The sequence below is a fragment of the Aythya marila genome (assembly GCF_965140915.1).
Source record: "Aythya marila genome assembly, chromosome: 28".
Taxonomy (NCBI): domain Eukaryota; kingdom Metazoa; phylum Chordata; class Aves; order Anseriformes; family Anatidae; genus Aythya; species Aythya marila.
The window spans coordinates 1841745-1861242 of record NC_139069.1 but is presented as its reverse complement, the minus strand read 5'-3'; the positions used below and the strand labels follow the sequence as shown (position 1 = coordinate 1861242).

Below are 19498 nucleotides of genomic sequence, written 5' to 3'. Positions count from 1 at the left end.
TCTGGGTTGATGAGAAGGAAGTGGTGAGTACCGAATGGGGGACAGGGCTGAAGGTCCCTGCGTGAAGCTGGAATGATGGAGAAGTGTCCACCTTGCATGTGTGCCTCAGCCTGGGAGCAGGGGCCTGCCCACGGTGCGGGATGGCTGGGCTGTGCTCAGCCATGCCCCAGGAGATGACCTTGATCTCTTCCTCCCCACCACTCCCCACACGGGGCAGGCCCTCAGGAAACACCCCTGAGCCTGGAGATGCACCAACCTGCTGCGCTGAGGTGCCACTACTGCAGGGGCAGAAGGGAGGCTTGGAGAGACACGTGGGGCCTGCAGGCAAGAGTGGTGTGGCCTGAGGAAGTGAGTGCCTGGGAAAAGTTACCCTGGAGCCATAGGAGCCATTCTGGAAAGAAAACTTGTAGGCAGGAACCCCGCTTTTGTGGCACTGCAGAGATGCTGGGCACATTGTGCAGGGTGCTCTGATGGACATTTGTGTCCTTTTCCATCATGTCTTAAGTGTCACTTTTCTCAGGAATAGAGTAGCCAACAGAGCACTGACAGATAGTCTAAGATCATGAAAGGCATCATAAGCATGCCCCTAAAAAGATAATTGATATGGGGAAATCAGGAGAAGCCTGGCCAGGAGAAATGTGAGACTGAGAGGAGGGAATAGGGGCTTGGCCAGCTAAAATTAAGGATTTTGTAGAGGTAAGAGGGTCCAGGTTATGCTGATGCAGCTGTAACTCTGACTTAAAATAGTCATACAAGGCTATTCCCTGGCTTCAACCTGTAAAGTTAATTCCTAAAACTAAATGCTACTCAGCACCCTGACAGGAATCCACTACTCTAATGAGTGACCTCAGCGTACCCCTAGAAGACAAAACTCAGCCCATAGCTGATTCATCCTAGCTCTTACTCTCTTAATCACTCTGATCTCTGCCCTTAATACTAGCATCAAAATGGTCTATTTAACACTGGAAAACTGCTTAAGAGACCTAAACAAAACCCTAACTCCAAATGAATGTGTTGGGCCATGGATCTGATCAGCTTGTGGGTCACAAGGAGGAGATGGGTGGCAATGCTCTGAGGAGCTCAGCTCTGCCTCAGCATCTCCTGCCCCAGCAGGAGGAATGTGACTGTGGCAGTGACTGTGAGGTCACTTCTGTCTCTGCACTTGATAGGGCAGCAGCAGGAACGTGTCACGGAAAGGGACTGGGAGGTCACTTGTGTCTGGAGGTGGCAGGTCAGCCTTGACTTCTCCCTGGGAGCTGCACTTTTGGGCTGACAGCTGGCAGTGGCCCTGCTAGGCCAGCAGAAGGCACCTGCTTGGCATGCTGACTGGGGGATCCCCTCTGCCTCCAGACACAGAAGGACGCAGGCAGAAAGAAGGCCCCAACATGGGTTGTTCTGTCCCTTCTGCCTGAGTCCATGAGTGGGCAGCAACAGGCGCAAGGCTTGGCTGTGTGTAGCCAAGGAGCTGCAAGGCCAGCAGCAGGCCCCTTGCTTGGAAGCTGCTGCTGAGGTAACCTGTGTCTGGTTTGCTGACAGGCTGCAAGGAGCCTGCTGGGTTGGGATGCCTACTTCAGGAGTGGTTTCCAGCCTGATGGAACTTTCCTTTGCTAGTAGGAAAGAGCAGGGGAGAAGAAACTCAACAAAGTGCACCATGGAAGTTGCGCACTGTCCACAAGGAGGAAGAAATGTCCCTCAAAGGGTCATGCTGTGGTGCCAGAGGTAACCCTCTTATCAGACCATGGCTTCATGTTTCAAGGAACAGCTGGTGAGGGTTGACGAGACATTGGTGAAAGCAAGCGATGAGAGCAAGGTGGTGAACAGAGATGGGTGTCTGAAGACTTCAAGGAAATAGGACAAATTGTGGGACAGCGTAGGAAAAGCTACATAGGAGAAGGCAGAGGATGCTAGCAAGAATGGAGGGCCCAACAGCCCTGAGGTTTTTGTCCTCTTGACTAGAGCTTAGGAGGAGAGATGTTATATTCATTGTGATGGGGTCTCATGGATTCCTTACAACCCTGTGCAGCAGCTCAGAGGTGTAGTACCACTGTTCTTCTCATGGCATCACACTGCCCACCACAGCCCACAGACCCCAGCAAGAGCCCTGACACAGACATGGGGGTGCAGGATCTCCTCTCACAGTTCCAGGGGTCAGGCCTTGGCTCTTCTGCTTCACTAAAACCAACAAAGACATTTCTCAACACAGTGCTTTGCCTGTCTGTAACCATGGCCTCCTATTATCTGCCCTAACAAGGCCCTGGGGAGGCTTTGTTAGGAACAGCCCTCAGTGGGGCCCATTAATACTCCAAGTCACTTCAGCTGTTCCTCCTGACTTTACTTGCTAAAGCAGTTGCATCATTCTCCTCTCAGTACCTGAGCTTCATAGACTGAGCACCACAATACACCATGGAACTCATTAAAATGCAGAAATTCCTAACATCTCCTCCATAGTTTTCTTCAAGTCTTCACAGCTTTTGCACCTAATTGCAGAACTTGCATGGCGTACTTAAGGTAGAAGATTTAAAAAAGCACCTAATAAAAATATATTCTGTTTTTAAAGGGTGAATTTTGCTGCATTTCAGTTTTGAGAATCATTCTCCTATTGCTATTGATCCAGGTTGACTTCTTTGGAGACCTCCATAGGGAGGAAAAGCAGAGGCTGGAGGTCTGACACCTCCACTGCCAGCAGTGGTCTTTGTCCCTGTAAATGCAGCCCAGCCCAGCACGGGAAACCCTTTCTAAGACAAGTCAGGGGTTCCTTGGGAAAAAAATAAAATTAAAATAAATAAAATAAAATAAAATAAAATAAAATAAAATAAAATAAAATAAAATAAAATAAAATAAAATAAAATAAAATAAAATAAAATAAAATAAAATAAATAATATAAAATATAATATAAAATAAAATATAATATAAAATAAATTTGAAATAAAATAAATTTGAAATGACCATTGGAACCTGAGAAATACAGCCTGAATCTTACTAGAAAACTGGACATCCACGGTCTCTCTTGGTTCTGCTGTGGAAAACTCAGAATGAAAACTAAAGAAAATATTTCTTTAAGTGGCTGTAGCTGTACCCATGAGCTTGGCCTCTTTGGGGAAATTGTCCCCTTCCAGACACTGAAAACTAAATTGAGTAATGTGAAAAGACCTGCCCAGTCAATAGAGTAGCTATTGACTGGGCAGCTCTTTTCACAAGGCAGCTATGTCAAAGCCCCACCGGTGGTGCCCTCTTGCAACTTTGAAGTTCCCTCTCCTGAAGCAGTCTATGCTGAGGATGCACATAGCCTCCGAGTGAGTCCCAATAGGCTGCTTTTGCCATTCCTTCCCAGTTAGACTAAGTTCAACCTCCAGTACAGTTAACTTTTGGGATCCCGCTGTCACTCCATAAATACAGGTGGGTTCTAACTCTTTCTGGCTTGATGGCAAAAGGATATTCTGTGCACCGGTGTCCAGTACAGCCTGATACATTTGTAGGTGTGATGTGTCAGGCCATTAAATATACCCAGTCCAGTAAACCCGATTCTCCCTTTCCTCCCTGCCTCCCCCTGGCTGGAAGCAGGATCCCTCTAGTCCTGCTCATAGTATTCATTACGGTGCATGGTAGATGGCCCACTGGAAACACATCCCACCATGGTAGGGGAGAGGGCACTGACAGCCATGGGATGAATTTCAGTGCAGGAGTTGGGGCCCAGCAGAGACAAGGAGTCAAGGCAGTTGGGTGGGGGAGGCCAGCAGAAGCAGCCCAAGGGGTGGTGCTGCTTGTGAGGACACCTTTGTGGCAGCAGCCGGAGTGGGCAGCAGCTGTGCGCAGGCGAGGGGAGGCCAGGAAGCACATGGCAAGAGCGCTCCTGCCAGCAGAGCCAAGGCCAGGACCAAGGCCAAGGGCAGAGACAGGCCCAGGGCAGGGGGCTGCAAGGGTCATGCTGAGCTCCCTGCCCCTGCAGCAGCCGCCCTGGCCCTCAGCAGATGTACTCGCTGGCACGCACAGGGAGGTGCTGGCGTGCATCAGAGAGCAGCAAGGAGGATGCTGGAGAGGGCTGGGGCCAGGTGGGTGACAGAGCCCCATGCAGGAGCTGGCTGAGGGTCCCCTCTGCTGCAGCCAGCGCATGCAGTGTAGCAGGAGGAGGGCAGGCAGGGCTTGTGGCCACCTTGCTGGGGAAGAGCCCTGATCCGGAGGACAAAGCTTTTCCTGCTCGGAAGGCCAAGCAGCTCCAGCTTCTCCCCACACCTCGTGTCTTTACCCCCTCCCTGTGCACCACAGGGCAGAGCCAGGCCCTGGGCCCTTCCTGACATCCCTGCATATCCTGGTGATTTCAGTTCAGAAGGACATTTGGTTCTCTTCCTGTTAGAATAATAAAACCAGATTTGAAATATGTTGTTATGTTTAATTAGATAGAAGATTAGAAACTTTTTATGTCTGATGCTACCTTAGTCACTAACACCTGGTCTGTAAGGCCATACAGAATTGTAACCAAGGATGGAGGAGAGGGATAAGATAATCTAGGGCTGGAGTATGTACCTGTAAAGAATAGATGAGGAACTTGTGGTATACAAGCAGTGATATAGGCTGGGAGATGAGTGGTTAGAAAGCTGCATGGCGGAGAAGGCCCTGGGAGCATTGGTTGATAGTCGGCTGAATATGAGCCAGCAGTGTACTCAAGTTGCCAAGAAGGCCAACGGCATCCTGGCTTGTATAAGAAGCAGTGTGGCCAGCAGGGCTAGGGAAGTGATCGTTCCCCTGTACTCGGCTCTGGTGAGGCCACACCTTGAGTACTGTGTTCAGTTTTGGGCCCCTCACTACAAGAAGGACATCGAGGTGCTCAAGCAAGTCCAGAGAAGGGTGACGAAGCTGGTGAGGGGTCTGGAGGACAAGTCCTACGAGGAGCGGCTGAGGGAGCTGGGCTTGTTCAGCCTGGAGAAAAGGAGGCTCAGGGGCGACCTTATCGTTCTCTACAGCAACCTCAAAGGAGGCTGTAGTGAGGTGGGGGTTGGCCTGTTCTCCCATGTGCCTGGTGACAGGACGAGGGGGAATGGGCTAAAGTTGCGCCAGGGGAGTTTTAGGTTAGATGTTAGGAAGAACTTCTTTACTGAAAGGGTTGTGAGGCATTGGAACAGGCTGCCCAGGGAAGTGGTGGAGTCACCATCCGTGGAAGTCTTTAAAAGACGTTTAGATGTAGAGCTTAGGGATATGGTTTAGTGGGGACTGTTAGCGTTAGGTCAGAGGTTGGACTCAATGATCTTGAGGTCTCTTCCAACCTAGAAATTCTGTGATTCTGTGATTCTGTGATCTTCCCCCTTTCTTTTTATTTGGTCATATCTTTGCCAGATATCAGAGACCCATGCAGTGCCACATGAAATAGTTAGGAGTTATTTTGAAACCTCTTTGTTCTCTTATCCCAGATATCAGATACTTGTCCCATGCAAAAGTCAGCAGTTTTTGGAAACTCCTTTGCTCTCTTATCCCCTAGACCCGAGTCTCAAAGTTTACCCTTCAAACCCTCTATTGACACGAACTGCTAGACGATTCTTTTGCAAGATACAAGAACTATATACATTAATCACGCTGTTTCACTTAGACGTGTGGTTATAACAGGGTATGTAAGACAGAAGGTCACATTCATCATACCATGAGGCCCCTAGCATCGTTCATATTGACATGAATCAGATGAACATATCTCACAGTTAAATGCTTGAAAAGGAGGTGTTATCACCCTGGCATTTCCAAAGAGACACATGCCACTGCAGTGTGCTGGGTCTTGGCCTGTGCTTACAGAGCCACAATCAATGTCACTCCAGCCTCTGTGAAAAGCCCTGCAGTCACTCCAACCCTTCTGACAGACCCTGCAGCTACTACAGCATCTGCAAAATGCCCTGCAGCAACTCCAGCTCTTTTCTGGGCCCTGTGTCTGAGCCAGAAAACCAACTTGTGTCTGTATCAGTTGCTCCTATATGCAAGAAAAAACAATGGATGTGAAAGTCAGTTAGTCAGAAGATGATGCAGGCTTCAGAAAAACTGGGCCATCATGTGAGTAGGAGGACGAAGAGAAAGAAGTCATAAGAGCATCAGTAATCACGCGATCCCTGTCCCTATGCTGCTCTGGTGTTGGGAGAAACGGCGCCCCTCTCTGGAATTAGAGGGCAGGAAGGCAGATATGGTGGGTACACACTATGTGCCACCCTGTGGTTTTACCAGTGTGACCATGGAGAGGACATGAGAAAGTTGGATGGAAAATCTAGAGGCACGGGTATGTGAGTGGCAAGGAAAAACAGTCACTAAAAGTGGTTCTTAGAGAACTGCTGCTCCAATTTCCAACAGGCAGTCCTACAGACACAGTACTGAATACTATGAGCAGGACTAGAGGGGCTGTGCCTCCAGCCAGGGGGAGGAAGGGGACAGTCAGGTTTATTGGACTGTGGGGATTTGATGGCCTTACACATCAGACCCACAGAAGTATCAGGTGCTAGTGGGCACCACTGCACAGTGAACCCTAATGCCATCAAGCTACAGAGGGTCGAACACATTTGTATGTCTGGAGTGACAGGGGGATCCCAACTCTGAACTGTACTGGAGGCTGAAGTGTGTCTAAGTGGCAAAAGCACCCCATTGGCACTGGCCCAGAGACTTTGTGCATCCTTGGAAGAGACTGCTTCAGGAGAGGATAGATATTTCAGGGACCCAAAAGGGTATCGGTGGGCTTGAGGCATAGCTGCCTTGGAGACAGAGGACATTATACTGTTGTCTGCCTTGCCTTGGTCTCTCACAGGACCCTTCTGTTGTGGGGTTGATGAGGGCTGAAGGACAGCTGGTGCCAATCCCTACCACAGCTGTGCACCTGTGTCAGTATAGCACCAACTGAGTGCGCTAACAGAGGACTATCATGTCCTAAATGAAGTCCTGCAATGCTGAGTGCTGCCATGCCAGCAGCATGATTCAGACTGCCCTGGAAGAGGAGGAAGCTCCTGAGCACCTGCACTACATCGATGGCATTACTGGGTGGGGTGACACAGCAGAGGGAGTATTTGAGAAAGGGAAGAAAATACTCCAAATTCCTCCGAGAGCTGATTTTGCACGAAAAGAAATTAAGGTCAAGGGACGTGCATAAGAGATCCCGATGCCGGCTGACCAGGGTCAGTGGGACTAATGCTCAGAGACAGGTTGAACATCGGTGAGGGGCTTCTCAACAATTGCATGGTGCATCACTTGCCTTGTACATATTATTATTAATATTATTTTAGTTATTGTTATTATTAATATTTTATCTTCATTTTCTGTCTTTTAAAATATTAAATCATTCATTATTGTCTGTGCCCTTGTGCTTGGTGACACAAATCCAGTTTTCCTACACATCAGTGTCACCTTCACATTGCCTTTGTCTCCTTGTCCTCACTGCCTCCAGGGTTCTGCTCTAACGAGCTCCAAGGGAGGCTGTGTGAGTGCTGGCCCTCAGGGGGACACTGCAGGAAACTTGCCTGGGACTTGGACTTCTGGAGAGATGTCTTCAATTGTCTCGGAGGGCCTGAGGTTCGTGGGCTCATCAGCAAAGCCCCCAGAGGGGTGATTGCAGTGCCTTGGGCTGGTGCTGTGCTGCTGAGCTGGGCTGGGCTTGTGGGACAGAGAGAGCTCGTGGCAAGAGGGCCGTGGTGCAGAGAGACAGCTGTGCCCAGGAGCAGCTCCTCTGCACAGCGCAGCAGGAAAGAGACACAGAGGCACAGACACAGAGAGAAGAAAAGGAGAGAGGGGCTGAAGGCAGTTGGCAGTGGGAGGATTCTGAGAGCTGCCTGCAGGAGAAACCTGCACAGCCCTTGACAAGGTAAGTGCCTGGCTGCAGGGCCATGCAGCTGCAGATCCTGGAAGGGTCTCCTGCTGGGTCTTGTTTCTGGGAGGGCAGTGGGCAATGCAGTAGGCTTTGGGAGCCCTGCTGGGTTGCCCTGCGAGGTGAGGAAGTCTGGCAGAAGCTCCTTGGAGTGCCCTAAGGCAGGTGCCCCTGGACAGCAATGAGCAGAGTGGCCAAGCCTCCTCCAGACTCTGCAACGCTGCAGCTGGGATATGGGACACTCCAGCTTTCAGATATCCAGCTCTGCCTGTGGGGCATCCTCCTGGCTGCAGGCTGCTGTCCAGCAGGATTCAGCTGTCTTGTGGCATCTTTGTGTTATCCACATGTCCCAAGGAGAAGACACCTCCTTGCTAAGGCCATGTCCATGCTTCTGGGTGGCTGTCTGTGGGCAGCTGCAATGAGGTGCAATAAGTGCAATGACCTCTACACCTCTTGCTAGGAGGGAAGAGCTGAGAACTTGCTCACAACAGACAGACAAGGTGAGACTCCTGTCCAGCTGCACTTGGACTGCAGCTTCTTTGCTCTCAGCTTTCTTCAGTTCCATCTCAGGGAAACACCTAAGTGTTGTGGTCCTGCAGCTTACAGAGGGCTGACACAGGGCATCTGAGAAAGAGAGTGTTCAGCAGTGGCATCTGAATCCCTGTTCTGCATTGGGATGCATTGTTTGAAACAGCACTGTAAATTCCAGTGACCTGATCAGTGGACTGAACGAGAGTTTCCCCCATATTCCTGCTTCCCCCTGATAAACAGCAGCATGGACTCCTCTGCAACCTCAAGCAAGAGAGCTGTGGAAAGGTTCTCCTGCAAAGAGAGGCTCAGGCAGAGGAGTGCTCCAACACTTGCAATAGGTTTTCCTCAGAGAAGCCTCCTCTAACTTTGTTCTGTCTTTTTTCTTCAACAGACAACTGTGTCCAGTGCCAGCAAATGCCCAACAGCAGCTCAGTGAGTGAGTTCCTCCTGCTGGCATTCGCAGACACACGCGAGCTGCAGCTCCTGCTCTTCGCGCTCTTCCTGGGCATCTACCTGGCTGCCCTCCTGGGCAACGGCCTCATCCTCAGCGCCGTAGCCTGCCACCACCGCCTCCACACCCCCATGTACTTCTTCCTCCTCAACCTCGCCCTCCTCGACGTGGGCTGCATCTCCACCACTCTGCCCAAAGCCATGGCCAATGCCCTCTGGGACAACAGGGCCATCTCCTATCAAGGATGTGCTGCACAGGTTTTTCTCTTTGTCTTGTTGATGTCATCGGAGTATTCCCTTCTCACCATCATGGCATATGACCGCTACGTTGCCATCTGCAAGCCCCTGCACTACGGGAGCCTCGTGGGCAGCAGAGCTTGTGCCCAGATGGCAGCAGCTGCCTGGGGCAGTGGCTTTCTCAATGCCGTCCTGCACACAGCCACTACATTTTCCCTGCCCCTCTGCCAAGGCAATGCTGTGGACCAGTTCTTCTGTGAAATCCCCCACATCCTCAAGCTCTCCTGCTCAGATGCCTACCTCAGGGAAGCTGGTCTTCTGGTCTTTAGCTCATTTTTAGCATTTGGTTGTTTTGTTTTCATTGTGCTGTCCTATGTGCAGATCTTCAGGGCAGTGCTGAGGATGCCCTCTGAGCAGGGCCGGCACAAAGCCTTTTCCACGTGCCTCCCTCACCTGGCCGTGGTCTCCCTGATGGTCAGCACTGGCATTTTTGCCTACCTGAAGCCCAACTCAATCTCTTCCCCATCCCTGGATCTACTGGTGTCACTTTTGTACTCAGTGGTACCTCCAGCAGTGAACCCTCTCATTTACAGCATGAGGAACCAGGAGCTCAAGGATGCAGTGAGGAAACTGTTTTTGTATGTGCTTATTAAACATCAATATTGTTAATATTATTGTGATTTTTATCATATTATTTTTATCCTTAGTATTATTAACATATTATAAACATTAATAATAATCCTGTCAGGACTACTATTGTATTTGAGAAACGAACATGACAGATTTTCATATCATTTTTCATTTCTTTTTATTATTTTCATGACTTCTGATATTGGTTGAATTTATTTAGTAATTTTTTACTTTGAGTACATCTTCTAATCAACCTATTGAACTAGGCATCCTCTGTAGGTATAGACAATAAAGCATAAATTCACTGGTCTCAGCTGCCATCTCTTCCCATGTACTCTGGAGCTGGGGGAGCAGCCCCAACACACAGGAGGGGTTCACGGCCAAAAGCCCAGCTGCTACATGGAGGAGCAGCCCCAGTGGCCCTCCAAAATGGACTTCATTAAAATGCAGAAACTCCTAACATCTCTTCAATAGTTTCTTCAAGCCTTCATGCCTTGTGCCTCTAATTACAGAGCTTACATGGCATACTTAAGGAAGAAAATTTCAAAACGCAGCTCATAAAAAATATTTTCAGTTTTTAAAGGCTGAATTTTGCTGCAGTTCAGTTTTGAGTATCATTCTCCTATTACTGTTCATCCAGGGTAACTTCTTTGGAGACCTTCTTCTACGGGAGGAAAAGCAGAGTCTGGAGGTCAGACACCCTCCCTGCCAGCAGTGGTCTTTGTCCCTGTAACTGCAGCCCAGCCCACGCACGAAACCCTTTCTAAGACAACTCGGGTTCCTTGAAAACAAATAAAATAAAATAAAACCAAAAATAAAATAAAATAAAACAAAACAAAACAAAACCAAACCAAAAATAAAATAAAACTGAAAATAAAATAAAATAAAATGAAACCTAAAATAAAATAAAATAAAATAAAATTGAAATGACTTTTAAAATCTGAGAAATTCAACTTGAATCGCAGTAGACACCTAGATATACATGGTATCTCTTGGGTCTTCTGTTGAAAACTCAGGATGAAATCTAAAGAAAATATATCTTCAAGTTGATGTAGTTGTACCCATGAGATTGGCTTCTTTTGGGAAATTGCCCCTTCCAGACACAGAAAACTAAATTGAGTAAAGTGAAAAGACCTCCCCAGTCAATAGAGTAGGGCAAAGTCCTACTTCCTGTGCTATAGATGCAGAAGGCAAAAAGAATTGCATTGTGCCTGACACTACTCTGGGACGTGTCACCCAGGTCAGGCAACTTTACCTTAGTGCTGACAAGGACATCACTAAACTACGCTCCCAAGCTCTATATCTACACCTCGGCTCTCCCGTCGATGAACCAGCTCATCAATTTCCTATCTGGGAGATCCTCTACCCATACACAAATCTCTTCTTCCTCTCTTACTTGACCAGCACGGTGACTGGGATGTGGAACACCCTCATCACTGTGCTGGTGCCTGCCTCCAAACACCTGCAGATGCCTGTGGCCTTCTTCCTGGGGGAGGTTTGTCCTCCTTGCACAGTTCCAGCACCCTGCGCCAGATGCTGGCCAGCTTCCTGGCTGGGGACAGCACCCCCTTTGCTCACAGAGGTGGCAGCACTCTCACTTGCTGTCATGGTTTAACCTGGCCGGCAGCTAAACACCACACAGCCGTTCGCTCACCCTCCCCCTCCCTCTCTGGGATGGGGGAGAGAAATGGAAAGTGAAGCCCGTGAGTTGAGATAAAGACAGTTTAATAAGACAGGAAAATAATAATAACAAAAGTAATAATAACAATAATAATAATAATAATACAATGGTGATAATAGGAAAATAATAATAATGTGTACAAACAAGTGATGCACAATGCAATTGCTCACTACCCGCTGACCGATGCCCAGCCTAACTGAGCAGTCCGGCCCCCTCCCCCTGGCTAGCCACCCCTATATATTGTTTAGCATGACGTCAGATGGTATGGAATACCCCTTTGGCTAGTTTGGGTCACCTGTCCTGGGTCTGTCCCCTCCCAGCTCTTACTGCACCCCCAGCCTGCCTGTTGGCAAGACAGAGCGAAAGGCTGAGATGTCCTTGGCTTGGTATAAGCACTGCTCTGCAACAATTAAAACATCGGGCTGTTATCAGCACTCTTCTCATCCTAAGCCAAAACACAGCATTCCACCAGCTACTAGGAAGAAAATTAATTCTGTTCTAACTGAAACCAGGACACCTGCACCTTCTGCATGACCGCAGTGCTTCCTGCTGGGGACCATGCCCTACGGTCAGCCCTGGGCTGTATGCCACCCCTGTGCTCTGAAAGGCTCAAGAAGTGGAAGGCCTGACTCCAGAAGGCAGCTGTACCTGAACCAGGGCAATTTCTCTCATGTACAGGAATTCTTTCTCCCCCTCCCAGCTACAGTTCTGTGGCCCCAGTGTCATAGACACCTTCTGTGGTTTTGTTCCATTGCTGGAGCTCTCCTGCAGTGTCACGGTGATACTCATGCTCTTTGATTTCATAATCTACATTTTGGATCCAATCTTCCTCTTCCCTCCCATGCAGTTTTCATGTGTGTGCGTCCTGTGTTGGCAGGCCCAAGGTCTTGTCCACCTGCTCTTTAGTCCTCATGAGTGTCACTGTTTTCTGTGACACCACCCTCACTGTCTGTGTGAAGCCCATAAAGGCTGTGCTCAGAGGTTTTAACCAAGCCCTTTCCCAAACCTTCATCATCCCCCTGCTCAATCCTCAGCTTGCTTAGCAGTTGAGTGGGAAGGGTGAGAGACATGCTGGTGGAACTGCTCCAGACATTGTCATAAGATCTATCTGAGAGGCCTTGGATAGGACAGGTTGACCAAAGAGGTTCCTCGGGACTTGGAAAAGGCAGATGTCAAACACATCTTGTACTTAAAGGTCAAGCAGAATGATGATTAAGCCTAATCATGAACTAGAATGCCAGCGTTAACCCTAGCCCTCACCCAAGAACTAAACAAAACTCTAACCCACAAGGCTTGCCCTTATCCTACACCTTGAGCAGGCATCTTGAGCAGAACACCAATCCCTCCCTCAAAGCCCTTCCATTGCATTAGCCCTAGAAGTTGACCTCTAATCCCTAAATGTTAAATTGACCACCTAACCCTCCACCACACACACAACACATCTCATCTTCAAACCCACTCCTATCCCTAACTTCAGCTGTTTGTCCCCTTGGGGCAGGGCAGTGACTGTGATGTCCTTGAGCAAGGAGTCACTCTCCATCTTTTTATAAGCCCCATTTAAGTACTGAAAGGCTGTGATGAGGTCACCCTGGAACCTTTTCTTCTTCAGGCTGAAGAGCCCCAGCTCTCTCAACCTTTCTTCATAGGAGAGGTGTTCCAGCCCCTTGATCATCTTCATGGCCCTCCTCTGGACCCATTCTAACAGACCCACACCCTTCTTGTGCTGGCGGCCCCAGTCCTGGATGCAGGACTCCAAGATGAGCCTACAAAGGCAGAGTAGAAGGGGTGAATCACCTGCCTCCACCTGCTGGCCACTCCTCTCTTGATGCAGCCCAGAATGCAGTTGGCCTCCTGGGCTACAAGCACACACTGCTGGCTCATGTCGAGCTTTTTGTCCAGCAGAACCCCCAAGTACCTCCCTGCAGGGATCCTCTCAATGAGTTCTTCTCCCAGCCTTTCCTCATATCTGGGATTTCCCGAGCCCAGGTGCAGCATCTTGCACTTGGACTTGTTGAACCTCCTTAGATTCACAGGGACCCAAATTTCAATCTTGTACAGCGCTCTTTGGTTGGCACCCCTTCCTCTGTTGCATCAACTACACCACTCAGCTTGGTGTCATCTGCACACTTGCTGAGGGTGCACTCGATCCCACTATGTCATTGATAAAGATATTAAACTGTACCAGTCCCAAGACAGACTCGTGACAGATGCCACTCATCACCAGCCTCCACTTGGACATAGAGCCATTGAGCACCACTCTCTGGGTGTGACGTTCAAGCCAACTCCTTACCCATTGAATGGTTCACCCATCAAATGCGTATCTCTCCAATTTGGAGACTAGGATGTCATGTGGGACAGCGTCAATGGTCTTACAGAAGTCCAAGTCAATGGTATCGGTCGGTCTTCCCTTGTTGTCTGATGTGGTCACTCCATTGCAGAAAGCCACCAGATTGGTCAGGCACCATTTATCCTTTGGTGAAGCCATGCTGGGTGTCTGAGATGACCTCTTTGTCTTGCATGTGCCTTGACGTCGATTCCAGGAGGATCTTTTCCACGATCTTTTGAGGCACAGAGCTGAGGCTCACCATTCGGTAGTTCCATGGGTTCTCATTTCTACCCTTTTGAAAAATGGGAGTGATGTTTTCCTTTTTCCAGTCATCAGGGATTTCACCCGACTGACAGGACTCTTCAAATATGATGGAGAGAGACTTGGCAACTACATCAGCCAGTTCCCTCAGGACCCTGGGATGCAAGTCATCAGTCCTCATAGACTTGTACTTGTTGAGTTTCATCAGGTGTTCTCAAACCTGCTCTTCACTTAGAGTGGGTGAGACTTTGCACCCCCAGCCTCCATCTATGGGTTCAGAGAATGAAAGACTTGGGAAGCCTGACTGGCAGAGAAGACTGAGGCAAAGATTTTGTTGAGTCCCTCTGCCTTCTCCATGTCTGTCATTACCAGTTCACCCTTCTCATCCATCAGAAGGGGATACACTCTCCTTGGCCTTTCTTTTATGAGCCATGTATCTATAGAATCTCTTCCTATTATTCCTTGCATCACTTGCCAAGCTGAGTTCCATCTGTGCCTTGGCTTTCCTTATCCCATCCCTGCACATCCAAAACTGAAACATGTGAGAGGGCCTGGGAAAAGTAACCCTGGATCCACAGAAGCCATTTGGGAAACAAACCTTGAAGGTAGGAAGTGTGATTAATGATTCTGTAGAGGTAAGAGGGGTCATTTAATGTAGGTGTTACAGTAACACTGATTTAAAACAGTAATGTATTGCCCTTTCCTTATTTGAACCAGTAATTTTCATCTTTAAAGCTAAATGCTCCTCCAATACTCTGAGAGGAATCCACTACTCTAATGCCTGAACTTAAAGTATCCACTGAAGAAAAACGCAGCCTATAGACCCTTTTCCTTACCTTTTCTCTCCTGCTTACCCTAATTCCTTCCCTAAACACTAGCATTAAAATGCACTATTTAGCTCTAGAGAAGTTGTTGGCAGGCCTAAAAAAAACTTAAAACACAGGGCTTGCCCATAACCTTATGACAAACCTGATGGCCACAGAAGAACACCAGAGATTCCCATTAAGCCTGTGTTTATCCTCTAACTTAGACTGGTGAGCCCTAGTCCCTAAAGGACTAGAGAGAGGTCAGCCCTACCTCAGGATGTCCTGACCCAGCAGGAGGAATGTGACCGTGGAAGTGACAGGGCAGCAACATGATCATGTTATGGAAAGGGGCTGGGAGGTCACTTGTGTGATCTCCCTTCCTTGAGTTGGGACTCAAGGCCAGGCCCTTGTGATTGGTGACAAACATCCGGTTTGTCCACACATTAGTGTCACCTTCACACAGCTTTTGTCTCCTTGTCCTCACTGCCTCCACTGTTCTGCTCTAATGAGCTCCAAGGGAGGCTGTGTCAGTGCTGGCCCTCACGAGGACACTGCAGGAAACTTGCCTCTGACTTAGACTTCAGCAGAGATGTCTTTAGTTGTCTCTGAGTGCCTGAGGTTCGTGGGCTCATCAGCAAAGCCCCCAGAGGGGTGATTGCGGTGCCTTGGGCTGGTGCTGTGCTGCTGAGCTGGGCCGGGCTCGTGGGACAGAGAGAGCTCGTGGCAAGAGGGCCCTGGTGCAGAGAGACAGCTGTGCCCAGGAGCAGCTCCTCTGCACAGTGCAGCAGGACTGGGGGCTCTGACCGCAGCTGGCACACAGAGAGGAGAGAAGGAGAGAGGGCTTGGAGGCACTGAGGAGCGCAACAACAGAGGGCAGCGTGTGGCAGGACACATTTGCAGGTTCTTAACACCATGAGTCTCTGGCAACATGGCAGTGCTGGTGGGGTTTGCCAAAGGGGTCTCCTACAGCTGGCACAGCCTAAGCCTGTAAAACCTCTGCCCCAATTGTTCTCTGTCTGCAATGCTTTAGATAATGGCATTATGACGGCATTTCAAGAGGAAGATCGATGCTTAGCTTATCTGAAGGGTAAGGCTTTTTCTCCAGTCCATGCTTTCAGACTCCTGCAGTAGAGGGGAGGCAGATTTCATGGTAATGGACTGTCAGGATTGTATAGGAGACTGAGACTCCTGGAGCATTGGATTGAGAAATCAGTATGTCAGTGATGAAATTTGTTAAGTACCTTCCCAAACATCATCTCGTGGACTGCATCAAGATCATATTGTGGTCCTCACAAGTTTTATCCTAGCTGATCATTAGGAGATACAAAAGCCATGATACCCGCTCTCTTTGAGAGGTGTCTGCAAGTCAAAGCAGAGCACAGATCATTTGCAATGAGCAGAAGCTGCCTCCTCTGCAGGCAGAGCTGCAGCACAGGAGGGTGTGCTGAGTGTCCGTCTGTCCCTCCCTGGCCTTGCCTCCCCTGGCAGCAGCACTCTGGCATTCCTCCTGGCTTCTCCAGCTGGCCGTGCTGCTGCTGGTCTTGTTTGCAGGCTGGCTGGGGATGGGGGTTTCACATGCCCATGGGGTGAGTCCTCGGTGTGCTTGGGGGAAGGGGAGTACGGGGACAGGGTGAGGAGTCTGTAGATGTGCACTTTGAGCCTGGATTCCTCTGCTCTCAGCAGTGTCTTTGTTCTTTTCAGTCAAATATGTGAGTAGAACTTTCCTGCAGCTCTCACAGGGCAGCTGAGGCTGTACTTCATGGACAGACTGGCTGTCCTCCCTGAAGAAATCTGTGCACTTAAGTGACAGTCCTTTTTTCTCTGATGATGATCTGCAAGGATTCACTTTGAGTTCAGCAGAAATAACCAGGGTTTGTGACTTGGAAACACTCCTCAGGAGTGGTGGGACAGCTGAAACAAAAAATCAAAATAAATAAATAAAATAAAATAAATAAAATAAAATAAAATAAAATAAAATAAAATAAAATAAAATAAAATAAAATAAAATAAAATAAAATAAAATAAAATAAAATAAAAAAGGCTCCACAGCTCTGCTCTGCAGTTTGTTGAACAGGGAGCAACACTGGAGCAAAATATTTTGAGATCACAAAGGAAGTGAAACCAACATTCCCCCATGTTCCTCTTCAGCTCTTGCTGTAGGACAGGACTGACTCCTGCACTTCCCATAGTAAAGCCTCCTGTTCCAACAGACACCCTCAGGAAGAATGAATCAGGACACATGAAAGGAATCTGCCAAATGTCTGCCAGAAAGTGCACAATATTCGTGATGATTTTAAATGAGAAATGGAATTTGTTTTCCTCTGATACGTTTCTTGAACTTTATTACTCTCCTCATCCTTATTCAGGACCACTTCCCCAAAAAAGCAGATGTCCAACAGCAGCTCCATCACTGAGTTCCTCCTGCTGGCATTCGCAGACATGCGTGAGCTGCAGCTCCTGCACTTCGCGCTCTTCCTGGGCATCTACCTGGCTGCCCTCCTGGGCAACGGCCTCATCCTCAGCGCCGTAGCCTGCCACCACCGCCTCCACACCCCTATGTACTTCTTCCTCCTCAACCTCGCTCTCCTGGACCTGGGCTGCATCTCCACCACTCTGCCCAAAGCCATGGCCAATGCCCTCTGGGACACCAGGGCCATCTCCTATCAAGGCTGTGCTGCACAGGTCTTCTTTTTTGTCTTCTTCTTTGGTTCAGAATTTTATCTTCTCACCTTCATGGCCTACGACCGCTACAGAATCACAGAATCACAGAATTTTCTAGGTTGGAAGAGACCTCAAGGTCATCGAGTCCAACCTCCAACCTAACGCTAACAGCCCTCCACTAAACCATATCCCTAAGCTCTACATCTAAGCGTCTTTTGAAGACTTCCAGGGATGGTGACTCCACCACTTCCCTGGGCAGCCTGTTCCAATGCCTCACAACCCTTTCTGTAAAGAAGTTCTTCCTAACATCTAACCTAAAACTCCCCTGGCTCAACTTAAGCCCATTCCCCCTCGTCCTGTCACCAGGCACGTGGGAGAACAGGCCAACCCCCACCTCTCTACAGCCTCCTTTAAGGTATCTGTAAAGAGCAATAAGGTCACCCCTGAGCCTCCTCTTCTCCAGGCTGAACAAGCCCAGCTCCCTCAGCCGCTCCTCGTAGGACTTGTTCTCCAGGCCCCTCACCAGCTTCGTCGCCCTTCTCTGCACCCGCTCAAGCACCTCCATGTCCTTCTTGTAGCGAGGGGCCCAAAACTGAACACAGTACTCGATGTGCGACCTCACCAGAGCCGAGTACAGGGGGACGATCACCTCCCTAGCCCTGCTGGTCACGCTGTTCCTAATACAAGCCAGGATGCCGTTGGCCTTCTTGGCCACCTGAGCACACTGCTGGCTCATATTCAGCCGACTATCCACCATCACTCCCAGGTCCTTCTCTGCCTGGCAGCTTTCCAACCATTCCTCTCCCAGCCTGTAGCTCTGCTTGGGGTTATTGCGCCCCAGGTGCAGGACCCGGCACTTGGCCTTGTTAAACTTCATGCAGTTGACCTCAGCCCATCGGTGCAGCCTATCCAGATCCTCCTGCAGAGCTTTCCTACCCTCAAGCAGATCGACACACGCACCTAACTTGGTGTCATCTGCAAACTTACTGAGGGTGCACTCGATGCCCTCGTCCAGATCATCGATGAAGATATTAAAGAGGACCGGCCCCAGCACCGAGCCCTGGGGGACGCCACTAGTGACTGGCCTCCAACTGGACTTGGCTCCATTCACCACGACTCTTTGGGCTCGGCTATCCAGCCAGTTTCTAACCCAACGAAGCGTGCGCCAGTCCAAGCCAAGAGCAGCCAGTTTCTTGAGGAGAATGCTGTGGGAGACGGTGTCAAAAGCCTTGCTGAAGTCAAGGTAGACCACATCCACAGCCTTTCCCTCGTCCACCCAGCACGTCACTTTGTCATAGAAGGAGATCAGGTTCGTCAAGCAAGATCTGCCTTTCATAAAGCCATGCTGACTGGGCCTGATCGCCTGCTTGCCCTGCAAGTGCCGCATGATGACTCTCAGGAGGATCTGCTCCATGAGCTTCCCTGGTACTGAGGTCAAACTGACAGGCCTGTAGTTTCCTGGGTCTGCCCTCCGGCCCTTCTTGTAGATGGGCGTCACATTTGCTAGCCGCCAGTCAACTGTGACCTTCCCCGATAGCCAGGACTGCTGATAAATGATGGACAGTGGCTTGGCCAGCTCCTCTGCCAGTTCTCTCAGTACCCTTGGGTGGATGCCATCCGGCCCCATCGACTTGTGCACATCCAAGTGCCGTAGCAGGTCACCAACCAGTTCTTCATGGATAATGAGGGCCACATCCTGCTCCCCATCCCCTTCCACCAGCTCAGGGTACTGGGTATCCAGAGAACAACCGGTATTGCCGCTAAAGACTGAGGCAAAGAAGGCATTAAGCACCTCCACCTTTTCCTCATCTCTTGTAACTAAGTTTCCCCCGCATCCAGTAAAGGATGGAGATTCTCCTTAGTCCTCCTTTTTGTGTTGATGTGTTTATAGAAACGTTTTTTGTTATCTTTAACGGCAGTAGCCAGATTGAGCTCCAGATGAGCTTTGGCCTTCCTAATTTTGTCCCTGCACAGCCTCGCTACATCCTTAAAGTCCTCCCTAGTGGCCTGCCCACTTTTCCAAAGATTATAAACCCTCTTTTTTCTCCTAAGATCAAGCCACAATTCTCTGTTCAGCCAGGCCGGTCTTCTTCCCCGC

General features: G+C 49.3%; 2 protein-coding genes across 2 annotated transcripts in view; one reads left to right on the top strand and one right to left on the bottom strand.

The window, feature by feature from the left end:
- Positions 1-19498, bottom strand: part of LOC309888250 (olfactory receptor 14J1-like) — a gene marked incomplete at both ends in the record, with an annotated part of 50903 nt that overhangs the window by 13338 nt on the left and 18067 nt on the right. The window lies entirely within an intron of this gene.
- Positions 8763-9704, top strand: LOC309888139 (olfactory receptor 14C36-like; the record flags this gene model as incomplete). The annotated part of the gene is made up of 1 exon (XM_082780381.1): positions 8763-9704. One exon carries the CDS (start codon positions 8763-8765, stop codon positions 9702-9704), a length of 942 nt encoding a protein of 313 aa, XP_082636507.1.